At 41.6% G+C, this 16,779-nt stretch overlaps 1 protein-coding gene across 4 annotated transcripts in view; it reads left to right on the top strand.

Annotated features, from left to right (window-relative positions):
* The window catches only part of Fbxo25 (F-box protein 25), a 45,287-nt gene that overhangs the window by 9,506 nt on the left and 19,002 nt on the right, over positions 1 to 16,779 (top strand). For 3 of the 4 annotated variants that reach the window (XM_010620352.3, XM_010620350.3, XM_010620351.3), the window contains exons 3-5: positions 12,262 to 12,365; positions 13,210 to 13,259; positions 15,963 to 16,055. In XM_010620352.3, the coding sequence (XP_010618654.1) occupies positions 12,262 to 12,365; positions 13,210 to 13,259; positions 15,963 to 16,055 (247 nt within the window). Of the gene's footprint in view, positions 1 to 12,261; positions 12,366 to 13,209; positions 13,260 to 15,962; positions 16,056 to 16,779 lie in introns of those variants that run through there. The other variant, XM_010620353.3, reaches the window with a different exon arrangement.

Raw genomic sequence — 16,779 nt, 5'->3', positions numbered from 1 at the left:
CTTATTTTGTGTACTTGGCTCTCTGTGGGTGTAAGCACAGGGGTTGCTATCAATTTAGGGCCCCTCCAGAATTAGCTTTAGTTCTAGTCCTGATATAACTGTGTTCTATAAAAATTTTTGAATTGTGGCTTTTTCAAGGGCAAAGACAGAAGAAACTATGCTGTTGATTCCTGCCTGAGAATGTGGACATGGTCTCTGGCAGCGCTGAGGGGTCAGAATTCATAGATGACAAGAACTGGCCACCGGCCATTCTGTGTCTGGTGAGTTGGTGAGACTTGTCAGATGTGTCTCACTGCAGGTGCTGTGGAGTCTTGTTACAGGTTTCAGTAAAACCCAGATGACCTACCATGTATATATGTGCATTGTGTGTGTGACTACAAAGAAAAATATAAGTGATATAAGTAGTTGTTCCAATGTGACACTCAGCAAATACTGCTTCAGGCAATATTTATTGCTGATGCTTTTTTTTTCCTCTATGCTAGGATTGAACCCAGAGTTTTGCACTGCATATGCTAGGCAACCATGTTATTGCTTTTTTAATTAATGATTTCTTTTAAACTGTAAACTCCTGTCTCTGGCTTTATTTTGCTATTGTCTCTTCCCCAGATTTATGTTTGCTGTCAATTACAAATTAACATGTGCTCATTTTAAATGAACAGCAAAACACCGTGCATCCCAGAGTAAGTAAGAGACAGTGAGGTTCTCAGCTCCTGCTCTACATAGGTAACCAGTGGCATAGTCACTTACCCAGATGTCAGGGCTTTTGGAGAATCATGGCCTTTTTTCTTCACTCCAGCACAGCCACTGCTATGTGGTTCCATTGGCCACCGTGACCACCAAGGCCACTGACCTTGGTGCTGTCCTCTTTGTTCCTATGATTTTCTTCTCTTCACCATCTTGGCATGCCCTTCAGTGAGTTCAGGCATGACAGTCTTATACACGATCACCTCAGTCCAAGTTTCCCGACAATCACTTCATCTGCTGACTTGATTTTCCCACTCTATGAAAGTCTCCTTTCACATCTCTTTTTTGCCAGCTACTAGTCCATGATCCCTTGTTTCAATGGCACTCTTGTCAGTATGCTACTTCCATCCCAGTCTTTTTTTCATATGATTTAATCTGGTTCCCACCCTGTATCAACCAACACAGGAGCAATGTCTTAGTCACAGTCATTTTCTCTGCTGGGACAAAATACCTGACACCCACACATTAAAGGAGGAAAGATCACAGTGTGAGAGATTGCTATACATGGTTGGCTGGCTCCAAGGCAGGGTGGCATGGCAGAGGGGAATAGCGGAGGAGAAATAGTGCATAGCAAGGGAAGCAGGAGGCATGAAGCAGTGAGCCTGTCTTATTTCCCTTTATGTTGTATCCAGGGGTACAAGCTTATTAATTGGTGCTCCGCCCACCCAGGGTGGAGCTTCCCTCTTTAGTAACCCCATCATCCAGGACTATGCTAAGCCAATCAGTGGACTAATGTGTTTATCACACCCATAATCTGCTACCATACACCTATAACCCAGCTACCTCCAGGAAGCCCCACCTATGAGTGCCTGAGGCTTTGGAGGAGTGGGTTGTGGAGATAGAAGCCATAAGAAGCAACAGAAAGATCCTACCATCGTATACCAGGGCCCACTGACTCGCTCTTTGCCTGCCCTGTTCACACAGGCGCCTATTGGGTCATTCAGTAGACAGATAACTCAGACACTTGTTGGCCATCTTCTGTGCTCTGTGGGTCAAGTGCTACCCTCTTTATGGGCATTGCTTCCTCCTCTTACACTTATTCTGAGTTTTTGCTCCCTACACAGTTCACCAGGAAATCTGAGGCCATTGAGCTCATTATAATTCAATAGATTTTAAATTTTCACCTCTGTTAACTATCTCAGGTCTTCATTAATTTTCCCCAGACACATCGCATGTTCTGTGCCAACAGCTCTTTTTTATTAAGACCCTCACAGTGACCAGTGAGTGCTGAGGTATAATGCTTCTAATTCTTTTGGAATTACCCAGCAGGCGAATAGCTGGGTCAAATGGGACCTGGATCGTAGCTCTTTGAGGAATCTCCACACTGATTTCCATAGTGGTTGCACCAGAATACACTCCCACCAACAGTGGAGAAAGGCTCCTTTCTCCTTACAGTCCTGCCAGCATTTGTTATTGGCTGATTTTTTTTTTTTTTTTTTTTTTTTTTTTTTTTTTTTTTTTTTTTTTTTTTGTGTCATGTAGTTGAGACTGACCTGGAACTCACTATGTAGCCCAGGCTGGTCTCGGACTCACAGCGATCCTCCTGCCTCAGCCTCCCGAGTGCTGGGATTACAGGCATGCACCACCATGCCCGGCCTGCTGATTTCTTGATAGCAGCCATTCTTTCTGGAGTGAGATGGAATTTCAGTGTTGTTTTCACCTGCATCTCTTGAATGACCAGTGATGCTGAACATTTTTTCATATATTTATTTGCTGCTTCTATTTCTTCATTTGAGAAATGTCTTTTCATTTTAGATGCCCATTTTTTGGATTGGGTCTTTAATTTTGGGAGGATCTGATTTTTTAAAGTTCTTTATATATTCTAGATAGTAGTCCCTTGTTTGAGGAACAGCTGATAAAATTCTTTTCCCACATTGTAGGTTGTCTCTTCACTCTGTTGGTGGTTTCTCTTTCTGGGCAGAAACTTTTTAATAAGGTGAGATCCCACATGTTGATTATGCTAGTTCACGTGTGACTGAGGATTTGTTCATAAAGTCTTTTCCTGTGCCAGTGTCTTCAAGAGTTCTACCTAGCCTCTCTTCCATCTGGTTTAGTGCTTCTGTTTTAATATTTAGATCTTTTATCTGTTTCAATTTTAGTTTAGTGCCTGGTGTAAGATAGAGGTTTCAGGCTGGGATTTAACTCAGCGGCACCACACCTGCCTTGCAGATGCAATGTCCTGAGTTAGACCCCTGGTACACCCCCGCACACACACACACACAAAGATATGGGTCTAATTTTAATCTTTGACAAGTTGAAATCCAGTTTTTCCAGAACCATTTATTAAAGAGACCATTTCCTGTGGTGAGGATGTTTGGCTCCTTTGTCAAAGATGTGATGGCTGAGTGTGTCTGGAGTTGTTTCTGCATCTGTAATCTGTTCTACTGATCCACAGGTCTGTTTCTTTGCCAGTGCCATGCTGTTTTTATCTCAGTGGCTTTGTAGCATAGTTTCAGGTTGAGGGTTGTGATACCCCCTGACTTGTCTTTGTTGTCTAGAATTGCTAGAATTGCTGGTTTCAAATGAATTTTTGAATTGTTTTATCTAGTTCTGTGAAATATGCTCTTGGGATTTCAATTGGGATTGTCTTGAATCTATATAGCACTTTTGGAAGTTTGGCCATTTTCACTATATTGGTTCTTCCTACCCAGGAACAAGGGATATCTTTTTCCATATTCTGACATCTTCTTTGATCTCTTTTTTTAGTGTGCTGTAGTTTTCAAAGTAGAGCTGTTTTACTTCTTTGGTGAGATTGATTCCTATATATTTCTTCTTCTTTTCTTTTTCCTTTTTTTTTTTATGCTATTGTGAAAGGAATTATTTCCTCATTTTCTCTCTCGGTGAGTCTGTTGTTTGTATACAGGAAGGTTACTGATTTTTCATTGTTAACCATATATCGAGCTATTCTACTGAATCTGGTTATTAAGTCTAGAAGTCTTTTGGCAGAGTTTTTGTGGTATTCTATATAGAGTATCATATCATCTGCAAATAATGGCAATTTAACTTCTTCCTTTCCTATCTTTATTCCTTTTATTTCTTTTTCTTGTCTAATAGCATTTTGGTTATTTCTTTTTCATTATTTCTGGCACTGTGGCATCAGTGATACTGATGTGAATATTTAGGAAGTCTAAGTTCCAAATAGAATTTTATATTTTTTAATTTCAAAAATCAAATTTTATTTTAAATTCGTTGCAAAAGTAAAATATGCTGCCGGGCATGGTGGTGCACGCCTGTAATCCCAGCACTCAGGAGGCTGAGGCAGGAGGATCTCTGTGAGTTCGAGACCAGCCTGGGTTACATAGTGAGTCCCATGACCTTCTCAACTACATAGTGAAACCCTGTCTCAAAAAAAAACAAAAACAAAAAAACAAAAGTAAGATATGCTTTTTTAAAAATAAGCAAAGAATCCAAAGACATAACATTCTACTCATCATCCTCCACCAAACCATCCCTTCCATTACTATTTTTTTGAGGTAATTTTGATAATGGGTGCTACCGACCGTAGGGCAGCAAACTCGGGATTTCACGAGGAGATACAGGTTCTCTGAAAGGTGGGAGCAGGTTCGGCAATGACAGTCATATGCTTTTTTAAAAATAAGCAAAGAATCCAAAGACATAACATTCTACTCATCATCCTCCACCAAACCATCCCTTCCATTACTATTTTTTTGAGGTAATTTTGATAATGGGTGCTACCGACCGTAGGGCAGCAAACTCGGGATTTCACGAGGAGATACAGGTTCTCTGAAAGGTGGGAGCAGGTTCGGCAATGACAGTCAGACAAAAGCACTCTACACAGAGGTGAAGTTTGCAAATGCTGCTGCAATTTTATTTCTAACTCTAGGTGTTTATATACTAGTTTCAAGGGCACACCTCAAGAGTTATTTCAGGCACAGGCAGGCATGAGAAAGATAGACAATAGTACTGTAAAAACTAAGACCACAAGGTCAAGTTAAGACCACACCTATATACCATCACAAAAGCTTAGACCATTAAGTCAAGGTAAGACCACACCTATACGCAGTCAGAAGGGGAACTTTGTAAAACAAAGGACTTGCTTCAGCATGTCACCTTCAGGATCACCTTCAGGACTTCACATTCCGGGGCTCAGGGTCAGCACTTTGGCCGCCCGTCCTCTTGTGCCTCAATACCTCCCCATCTCTAGGAACATCTAATTGTTCCTAACCTTTCCTGGGCCCAGAATACAATTCTACAGATAATGGACAAATAGTAATAAAGACAAAATAGAACAGAATTATAAATGAACCCAATGTCCCCAAACTGCAGGCAGAGAGGCCAGCTATTCTCTTCACGGCTGACTTCGCATGCGGTGTGTGCCAAGGACTTCCAGGAGGCTTAACCCCGTGGGGACGATACCTCTGGTCTGGTTTCTGCCAGGTGACCGGCATTGTCACACAGACTCCACTGGAGTGGTCGTGGCAAATAGGGTTTATCCTTTAACATTTTTATTTGTGCTTATGGTAGAATTTTATAATTAAAGTTCTAGTGTCACCACATTACCCTCCAAAATCCTCTATAGTTTATACTTTGAGTAGTAGCATACAAAAATTCCCATGTTGGCCAGGGATTTAGTTCATTGGAGCCGCCACCTGCCTCACAAGCACAAGGTCCCAAGTTCAATCTCTGGTACCAAAAACAAACAAACAAACAAAAATTCCTATTACCTCCACTTTGTCCAAAATTCACTGTACATTAGAGCAGGTTCCACTGCACGAGGGGCGGTTGCAAGAGGGAGCAGAAGTTGGAGTACATCTGTGCATGCAGTGGAGCCCCATGGCTATAGCTGCAGCTGCACTGGAAGGACTCCTTTCTCTTCACTTAAGGGGTGACAGCCCTTCACCCCCATTCCCTCCTCTTCCATTTGCTGCTTTTTTTTGTAACCTGAAGTACACAGGTTTTTATGGATTATTGACAGCCTTGTCTTTGTTGTTACTTTAACTCATTTTGTTTGTTTTGTTTTTGTTTGTTTGTTTTGAGACAGGGTCTCACTGTGTAGTTGAGTCTAACCTCGAACTCACTATGTAGCCCAGGCTGGCCTCGAACTCACAGTGATCCTCCTGCCTCAGCCTCCCAAGTGCTGGGATTACATGTGTGCGCCACCATGCCCAGCTTGAAGGAATCTTTTTAAAGAAATTATATTTACCCTGTCAGTTCCCATTTACCAAAAAACAAAACAAAACAAAACAAAAAATATATATATATATATCACACACTGGCAATAGTTTCATTTACAAAATACTAGAATGGTTGCAGTGTGTGTTTTGCATCCTCAGGAGGATCAGTACTGTAGTTAAGGTTTCCTAGTTATTTATAATTTAAAATGCACTTTTAGACTCTAAGCATGTGTTTGTTTACTTTGTTACATTGGTTCCATCTGTGTGTTCATTGTGTGTGGGGTATAGCTTATACTCTGTGGGTGCCACCCAGCTTTCCCCTTAAATTGGCAGAGTTGTCTCTCTTTTAGGTCCACTATGCCCTTATATCTGTCCCAACTTCCTTCTGGGCTTCCACAGACAGGCCTGGAACATGTGGCCTGCATACCATCTCACTGGCATAGCAGGCACCAGTCCTGAACTTCTATTTGAGCTGCTGGTGAAGTGGGTTCCCTTCTTGTACGTGCCATGTTGTGATAATGAACACTGAGGTGCGCCAAGGCACCCAGAGGAATTGTAGCTGGGTGGCTGGATCCCTGTATCTTGTTTGACCCTAACTACAATGGGCCAAGGCTCTTTTTCTTCCATAAGTAGGTTCCCCTTTTGTGTACAGCAGTTTGGATTCAGTTTTTCTCACTTTAAAGTATTCTAACTGATGTGGTCTAACTGATGTGTACATTTCAAGTTGAGTTTGTTATCTACTGGACCTTCAAAGTCTGATTCAACTACATATATATCCCTATTTCTGTGCTTTATTGGTTCTCTGGGTATCTTAAGAACACTTCTGGCATTGCCTTTACAGGTTTTGATTATTTAAATAAATATTCCCACCAAAAATTGACCTTTTGTAACTCATCTTGGAGCTCTTGAACCCCTTGCATTGCCTCTTGAGCTATTAGGTTCTTGGGGTTGTGACTTGGATGAATTCTGAAACTCATTCAGTGTGGAGTCTGGCATAGATCAAAGACTAACCATCAGAATTAGTTTGGTATTGATTGTCAACTAATTTATTTTTTGAAAGCAGAGGCCTGGCTTACTTTTTTCATGTTAAATTATCTTTTGTTTTGTGCTATTCTTAGACACCATCTGCCAGGGTGTGCTGTTAGAGCAAGCATCCCTTTTCCAATGCAGGAAAGTTAAGGCTGTGCATAAAGAGCTGAAATATAGATGAAAGCTGTATACTTATTTTATGTGAATTATTTAATATAAAACAATATATATATATATGTGTATATGTGGATATATATATATATTTCAGCTTAAAACTCTTATATCCTATTTGAGGAATGGCAATGAAAAGACCTTAAAATTTCTAGTATCCCAGACAGCTCAGAAAGTATACTGTTCAGGCTGCATTGGGAAGGCACACAGGCTGCCATCTGCTCCCCGTGTGATGGTCAGGCAGGTGGGAGGACCAGGCTTTGCCACTGACCACCCCCCCAATCTGGAGATGATGCACAGGTACTCTGTTTCTCATTGACCCTTCACCCATTAAGTTTAGCACCCATCAGTGGATCTGGCCTGTGACAATCATGCTGTGCTTTAACTGCAATTTCTACTACCTCCCTTTCCTCTGGAATCCTTCTGTAGGAAAAAATTCTCCCTTTTCCTCCTCTATGTATTTATATCAAACCCAGTGGCTTGACTCATCAGAAACTTATGCCTGCACAGCTCTGGAGGCCAGAAGTTGAAATTCAGGGCTGATGGAGTTTGTTCCCTCCTGGAGACTGAGGGATCTTCTGGCCTGAGCCTCCTCTGGCCTCTCTGGTGGTGAATGCAGCCACTCTGATTTCTGTCCTCACTGTCCCTCATCTGTCCCCCACCTGTCCCCGTGCAGAGTAGTAGCCACCCCTTCTGGAGACCTCCAGTGCTTGGGTTTGAGAGTATGAGAGTCCAGGGTAGGCTCACTTTTAGACCTTTCATAAATTACAACCTTTTTCTAAATAGGGTCACACCTAGAAGTAAGGACTTAGACCTTGAGGGACCACATTAAACCTACTGGAGTAACAAATGTAACTAGTTTTATTCTGTTCACAAAATTCTGACTTTACGAAGTTGGGTGGGCATATTGTTTAGTTTCCCCTTACATGTCAAACCCTAGGAATGATAAAAGATATATTTATCTTAAATACTGTGCTGTGGGTTGGATTTGGTTCCCCATATGTTGGATCCTCACCCTCTGCTGTTTGGAGGTGGGACCTTTTAGGAGATGATTAAGTCTATGCAAGTAGAGAGGGTGGGACCTGAGCTGTTAGTACTGTGTCCTTTTAAGAGAGAAAGACAACAGTGAGTGTGCATGTGGAGGAAAGCCATCTGAGGACATGGGGAGAAGGATGTCTCGGAAAGCCTCAGAGAGGGCTGGGGAGGGACCAGCCCTTGACATCTTGATCTAAAACTCACTGCCTCCAGTTCTGGGAAGAAACAAATGTTTGCCAGGCTCTCCAGCCCACAGCTAAAGGAAGAGAAAGCTCTCCCTGAGATGCATGGGCAGAGAGGGGATCTGTGGCCTAGGCTCAGGCAGAGGTGTCCAGAGTTCAGGTAAAAGATGCACAGTCCAGTAGCATGTCCAGCTGCTCCTCCCGAGTGGTCACAGCAGGACTGAGTACAGCCAGGACTCTTAGAAGTGTCCCACGTGGGACTCATTGGAGAGCAGTGGGAGCAGGAAGTAGGAGACATGGTGAGACTGGCTGTAGCTAGTTGCTGTTGCAGGATGACCTGCCAGCCCACATCCAGGAGCAGAGTGACCTGCTTAATTCCTTGTCTTTTGTAGGCAGTTAAGAAATAGAGGAGTCAGCATATCTTTGGAATTATAAAATTAGCAACTAGATCAAATAAAAATAGAAATGATAAGGGCTCGGGATTTAGCACAGTGGCGCTACTGCCTGCCTCACAAACACAAGGTCCCAAGATCAATCCCTGGTACCAAAAAACAAAACAAAACAAAAAAGCTAAAAGTGTAGCTAAGTTAGCTAGAGATTTAGTGCAGTGGCCCTGTGCCTGTCTCACAAGGACAAGGTCCTGAGTTTGATACCTGGTACCAAAAAGAAGTTTAGCTAATTCAGAAGTGGGGTTGGCAAGGAAGACTTAACTTTATATTTGTTTATTATTTGATTTTTTATTATAATTATCAGAATTTAAATCATTCACAAATTTTGCTAATGTTTTTTACTAGCAACAAAATTTTTGTGGCATATCCTCATAAAGTGGAGAACATTACCCTAAGTTGTCCATTTCAGAAACTGGAGACTTCCCTGCAAGTCTTCTTCTGAAATAGTGAAACAGCTTAGAGACAACAGCCTATAGCTGTATATCACAGTATCGGCTGTGTTTAGAGCCCCAGAATGGTCTGGGAGTGGATGCTTTAGACTCAGCTTGCCCAGAAGATAATACGAGAAGATGCATTTTCTAGTAGGTCACTAAAATGAGGATTATAATTTATGGAAATGATAGCACTCCAACTTCTGGTTGACAGGAGGTGGTGACTTCCAGGGATGCTCCATTTCTCTCTGCCATTTCTGCTGCTAGCTGCAGTCAGTGTTACCAGCCCTGGCTGCTGGACACTTTTGGCACCAGTGGCTTTTGGTGTCATGAGCTCTTAGTCTCCCAGCTCAGCATGCTGTAGCTGAGATAGAAATCATGAATAGGCAAGAATATGCTATCTGCAAGATGCTTTATTAGGACTTAGGCTGTACATAAGGGGAACACTGCATATACTGACCCATTAAGGGAACAGGGAGGTTGTTCATGTAGAATAAAAAGGGTAGGCTCATGTGGGCTCAGTGTCAGATTTTCTGTGTAGTCATAAGTATGGGAGCAACTCTTTGTGGACCTGATTGAGGATGGCTGCAGAGGGGATGTGGGGCAGGGTCCCCTGGAATGGAACCATGATTGCAGCTTGCTGTAGCCAAAGTGCTTTTCTCCCAGAGTGGCTCTGGGGAATCTGATCTTTCTGTGGCTGGCCATGAGACACTTGGGGCAGCTTCAAAGGAAAGAAAGAATAAAAAAATACTCCTTAGGGAACATCAGACCCTTCTTTCTGTCACATATGCATCCGTTGGTGCTACTATGAATGTAGGAGTGCAGATGTCTCATTGAGACCCTACTTTCAGTTCTTTTGGCTGACCCAGTAGTAGACTTGCTGGGTTGTGTGGTAATTCTGTATTTAATCTTCGAGGAAATTGCATGTTTTCCAGAGTAAGTACAGTGTTTCACATCCCTACCAACAGTACATAGTTCTGGTTTTTCCACATCTCACCAATGCTTTGTTGCTCTTTGGATAGTACCCTTCCTAGTGGGTGGAAATGGTATCTTACTATGATTTTGATTTTCATTTCCCTAAGAATTAGTGATCCTGTGTGTGATCCAGTGATTTCACATGCTTGTTGGCCATCAAATTGTTGGAGATTTGTTGTTATTGAAGATTCGATTGTTTTTTTAAGCCAGGCTGGGTGATCTACATCTTGCTCACGAATCCAAAGGCCATAAAAAAGAAATATGTGCTGCAAAATGTAGATGATCGATAGTTTACATGCATGCAAAATGGAAAGATTTATGCAACCTTGAATACTGTTGTATTAACATACATGTTAAATTTTAATTCTGAAAGCACTTTTCTTCCCAACTTTTTCATTTTTGACAGTGTAAATCTACCTCCAAAAAATGTGGGTTTTTTTCCCTCCTTTTCAAAATACTTTGTAAAAGTAGCAACTAAGTTAAGTCTCTCCAGAGTGATCATTTTCCTTGATCAGTACCTGTGGGACTCCCCCAGGGCCTAATCCCAAACCCTTTGAGCCCATTTGAACCTGTCAGCCGAGGCAGTGTCCAGTAGCACCAGGGAAGTGGATGCACTGAGACCACTGGTGTGGAAATGGCAGCCAGTAGGTAGGCCAGGGGCCAGATGCACAGAAGACGTGGTCACTGCAGGCAGACTTGCCTAGTCTCAGCCCGGAAGTTGATTCCTCCCACTCCGAGCAGGTTAAATGAGGTCATTCGTCATTCACCTGGCACACCTTCGGCCTCTTGCTGCAGCACAGCAGAGTGCGAGGGGTCCCTCCCACTACCCGTAAGCCTAGCTGGCTGCCTCTCCTCCTTCCTGTTTGCTTTCTGTGAAATAGTTTCTGGAAAACCATGTATTTCCACGTTTACTTTGATAATGTTTGTGATTTTAGCTATTAAGCTCTCAGATTTAAAGTCTCCATTCTGTATTCGAATCAATGATAACAAATTAGTGTAAGATTAAATATAAGATTCAAGGATCACTCATGTTGCCGTGAGTTGGTGTTATTTAGTGCCTGCCACAGAGCATGGTTGTTTGTGTTCAAATGCACTTCTGCTTGTCTTGATGATTTACAGCTGTTGCCTGTGCTGTTTAAGTCTGTTTTGACAGTGATAAATAGATGCATGGGGCATACTCAGCTGTTTTTATTAAAAGTGAATACTGGTGAGTGAAAGGGGGCTTGAACACAATTTTCTTGTCAAAGAATGATGATGAGGAAATGAGCAATTTTAGTTCCCTGGTTTTGAACATCATTCCCATGTGCCCGCAACAGGCAGCCTTCTCTATAGCACGTCCTTCCTCCAATTTTAGACTGAAAACAGACTGAATATTCAGTGTATAAAAAAAAAAACAACTTTATATACGTCTTTAGCTCTGAGGGTGTGGTTTGCTGTTCATAGTTTTTAATACTAAAGGGAAGAAGAAACATTTAATGAAAAGTTGTTCAGATTGTTTAGTTCTTGCGTTATTTTATTTTTGTATTGTATAAAAAAATAAAAAATATTAGAAAACCTTAAATGTATTTAAGGAGTAAAAAATTATATTTGCTTTATCAGGTTCCATTAAATGGCTTCAGTGCAGCAATCACCTCAGCTACATTTTTTTTAAATGTAGAGGATAAACAGAAATGCCAAGTGTTTACTTGACACCGAGGGCAAGTTACTAGTCTTAGGTATCATTTTCCACAGGCTTTTTCCCAGAGCTTTTATACAAGTATTTACGATCTCCATGTTTTAGTAAAGCATTGTGATACCTGAGGCTGCCTTGGCTGAGCACATGAAATCTGTGGAAGATTCCGCAGCATGTCTGGCACTATCTGATGTCCCACTCAAAAGAACCAAAATATAGCTTAGATTTCTCAAAAGGAAATGTGTATTAGACATTACCCTTGTAATTTGAAGTTCATGATCTATATCTGAAAACAGTTAACTAGTATTTTCAGAATAAAACATGATTTTTATTTTGGTCTCCTGAATTACAAACCAAGTATTCATTATATTCTGTTACAAAAGAAGACAAATGAAGATCTCATTGAAAAAATGTTTTAATAAAACATCTTTTTTTCAGTATCTTAAATAGTGAGGATGAAGAAATATACAGTAATGAAGAGTGTGAATATGCATCCAAAAAAAGGAAAAAGGACCATTTCAGAAATAACACAAATGCCCAAAGTAAGATAATTTTTATTCGTACTTTTTAATATGTTGGTATGCTGAATTGTTTTGGCAGTGCTATCTTATGAAATTAAAGGTGATGCAGGTATATAAATAAGCACAGTGTCCAGTGTTACCCACTAATTTAGTAACCAGATTCTTGCACCTCTGCCATTTGAGTTGGTAAGATGTCCACAAAATGAAGATGGCAAAACCCACAACACAGCCTCTACAGTGAGTAACCAAAGGGCAGTCATGAACTTGGTTCATTCCAGAGCAGCCAGGCCACCTGAGAGGTGTGAGGACCTAGGCACATTGTCATTGAGGACTCAGGGCAAGAACTGAGTGTGGAGGGGCTGGGATTCAGGATGTTGGATGCTAAGGGTATGGGGATGGCAAGGTAGTAACTTCCCTGCAAGGCTGACATAACAGATGGCATAACACCTGTCAAGGTATAAAGAAGTAGTCAGAGTCAAGTAGAAAAGCTTTAGGATCAGAATTATATGAAAGTATGTGTCTATGAAATGTAATAGAGGGCAATACAAAAATAGAACTTCACTAGGGTATACAAGGTTATGTACATAATGATTTATATGCTTGCTTGTGTTTTTATATGACTGCAGTCATTAATAACACTAATTTCTTCTGCATTGTAAGACATGGTACTAATCATTTTTCATGTGAAGGGATCTCAGTACATCACTGATATTAGGAAACAAAGCTTTTCTCTTTATATTTGCCCAAGTATAAGCAATCTCTTAATGATCCAGTAAGTCAGATAATTTTGTTAGCATGTCCAGTTACTGAAATTCCTTTAAAATCTATTTTCAAATGATTTGTCAGATTTTAATTTTTATTCTAGGTTTTTATCGTGAAAAATGGATCTATGTCCATAAAGAAAGCACAAGAGAAGTAAGTGTTCTTTATAAAGAAGACTGTGTCCTATATTGTTTCTGTTGAGAGTGAAGTATCACATCAAATAATCTCTTGCAGTATTAAATCTGTGATTCACATTCTGATAATACGTACACATGGGGAGCTTTAGAAATGTGGTTCACAATTGTGAGTGTGCATGTGTCTGCGTATCTGTGTGAATGTGGTATATTTGTGTGATGTTGCATATGTGTGATATGTGGAGGAATATGTGCATATTGGTGTTGTAATTGGCATGTGCTATATATACAAGGTGTATGCATTTGTGGTATGTGATACATACAACGTGTGTGATGTTTGGCATGTATATCTGTGGCATGCATATGAGATGTGCATACGTGTGGCATGTGCATGCATCTGTAGTATGTGTACGGTGTGTGTGGCACATGCTTACGGGGGCATGTGCATGTGTGGTATGTGGGGGGTGTACTGTATGATTCCTGTGCATCTCTCTAAATCACAGTGCATTCCTGTGAGGTGTGATGCGCTGTCTTATCAGGGTGAGCTGCTGTGGCTGGGGGATGTGCTCAGCTCTCATGTTATGAGGGTGAGAATGTCTGTGAGTCCCTCACTCCATATGGAGAGTGCCTTGTGAAACTCTTATCAAGAATGTGCTTGCAGAGCAGTGTGAACTCTTTCCTGTCTTCTCTTGCCAAGTTGGCTAAAGTTTTCTATGAGCCCTTAAGCAAGTGATGGCAAACCTTTCAGAGACTAAGTGCCCAAACTGTGACCCAGAACTCACCTGTTTGTCACAGAGTGTTAGCATACATACCCTGTGTGCACTGTTATCCGATGCTCGGGTGCTGGGTGACTTGGCTCACATGCCGACGGAGAGGGCTCTGTGTGCCCACTGGCACACGTGCCATCGGTTCGCCACCACTGCTTTAAACCAGTAAGCTCTACTCTGTCTTCCTGTTTCTCTGCTTACTTTTGAGGGAAGCCTGGTTCTTTTTGCAGCCTTTGAAACTCTGCATTTGCTTTATTTCATAGCCTTGTGGAAAATAATTCAGAGAACAATTGTTTATTATAAAGTTAAGATAAGTTAAATGTTCCACAATGTTAATAATAGATGTCTTAAACTAGCCCAACTTGCTAGAAACATAAAGATTTGATTATGAGAAAGAAAAATTACTCAGTCTATGTGATAATGGTGTTATTAAATGGGTACAGCACAATCCTAATCCTTAGGATATACTCTGATTTGCCACTTGAAGAGTGACAGATCTAGTCTGGTTTATTATCAGATTACAGCTGGCATAGCGACAAAATCTGCTGTGGTCTTCCGGGATGTCCCACGGATCCCTGGAACAGGGATCTGACAGGCTTAGAAAGAACCTAGGCTAGTGCTGGGAGCTGGCAGGCCTGTGTCCTGTCACACAGCTTCCTCCTTGTACCTGATGTAAGCCCATTCAGCTGCAAAGACAGGCACACTCTTGGTCTGCTCTGTGAACCAGGTTTGGTTCCTGTTGTGAGATGGTAGCTACCTTGAAGAGGTTTCTGTACCACCGTTAAAAGTCTTTTTCCCTTTAGAAAAGAATTAAATCTGTCAGTTAGAATGCTAGGATAACTAAAACCTAGTTATCCTTTGTTTCCCCACAACCAGGAGAGCATTCTGCACATACATAGTGCATACTTGGTACACATGTGTTGGAGTCTTCATGTTGGCCCATACTTCGTGCATACACTGGGACTCTTCCTGGGATGGGCACAGCCAGGCTTGACTTCATATTTCCCCCACAGTTAAGGCCAGCACATATGTTGTTGCTCCAGCTACCCCAGACCAGTCGTACCCATCTGGCTATAAATACAGGAATCCATCTACCAACTTGTGGTTTATTGTCCTCCAGCATATCAGTCCCTCAGGACCATATGAAAGATTTGTTTATAGACTTTGAGTGTTTCACATACAGAGATGGAGTTTCAGACAGCTTCAGAGGCTAAGGTGCAAATCTGTACAAACTGATACAGAATAAAGTGTATGCCTTTACAGAAGACTTCCAAGGTGGAATAATAGTACTGTTTACAGGACTGAAAGTGACTTATACTTCCTGTTTGATTCTTGGAGCTGGGATCTCCTGACCAGCTTTTGGCTTTTTGAGTACTCAGCCTCATGCTCCCAGCCTAGGAATGACCCCATTGTCAGGTCTAGCCACCTACCCTCAGCACCCACTTGCTGTTGGAGGTCCCTTCCATGGCCAGGTCCTCCTAGGTCAGCTCACACGCTGGTCAGTATAAGACTTTCTGCTCGAGTGGCATAACCAGCATCCATAGCCTTATTCCAGCACAAGAACCCAGCAAGGTATAAGTGCTTCTTACCAAGTCATATTATGTAAAGGTACAGATTTCCAATGATGAATGTTATTTTACTATATACCTAAAATGTACCAATAAAATTAATTAAAAACTTTAAAAAGTGTTCCTCTTTATGATTACATAAGTAGTGCTGCATAGAATGTCAGTTAATGTCATGGATGGTGTCTGGATTTTGTAAAATGGCTTGATTTTACTCTGTGATATGATTTTACTCTATTCTCATGTAAATCTGGAACACATCTTAAAGTGAAGACAAACCTCTTTTGCCAAAACTTTAAAAACTGTTCATACAGCCTGATTAACATTAACTGTTGCCTTGCTTTGCTGGTTGTGGTTGCCTAAATTTAACTCCTCTCTGCTGCTTCCCAGAGGCATGGCTATTGTACCTTGGGAGAAGCCTTTAACCGGCTGGACTTTTCAAGTGCGATTCAGGATATCCGAAGATTCACTTATGTGGTCAAAGTAAGTGTTTTGTTTCAGAAACTACTTCGATGACACTTTGAATAACTGTTTTGAAGATTGCAGATGTGAAATAATTCAAGATGCTTTGGGCACCTGCAGAAAGATCTGCCTGTTTGTTATGTAGGAAGAAAAAAGGAGCGAACTCAGTAGAAAATAGGGATTTGGGTTTCCTGCCATCAGTACCCCAGACTGGGGGCCTCTGGCAGGGCAACACTCTCTGCCCTAAGCTTTGTGAATGCTCATAGTGCTGTGCTGCTCCCCTTGGGCCTTCCTGGGACCCACCTGGCCTCAGGAAGACCCCAAGTCTGTCTGTGACCTTGCATGCATTTGCCACTTTATGATTTCCACAAAGAATGAGCTTCATTTCATGGAAGAGGTAATAGAAAAAAGGAATTTTATGCAAACACAACTCCACAAAACCTTGTACTAATGATGTATCTTTACATAAAAATTTTATTTTGGGCTGCAGGGTCGCCTGTGGGATTGTCCATGTGACATGAAATAGTGCAGGAGAAAGCCTGGAACAGGGAGGCCTGGACCCCTCTTGGACCCCACCCCCTGCAGACTCCTGCAAAATGGAGGCCTAGGGAATTCCACCTCACCCAAAAATAAGTATTAAGAAGGAGGAAACTGTGAAAGCATGAATATCTCTGAAGAAAATACGGAAAGAACAGTGAAAGCAGGCAGTTAGTGCAGAACACCAGAAAAAAGTTTCCATGAAACA

This window comes from Fukomys damarensis, unplaced genomic scaffold (assembly GCF_012274545.1).
Source record: "Fukomys damarensis isolate Sample0158 unplaced genomic scaffold, DMR_v1.0_HiC HiC_scaffold_18, whole genome shotgun sequence".
Classification (NCBI taxonomy): domain Eukaryota; kingdom Metazoa; phylum Chordata; class Mammalia; order Rodentia; family Bathyergidae; genus Fukomys; species Fukomys damarensis.
This window is presented reverse-complemented; position numbering and strand designations above follow the sequence as displayed.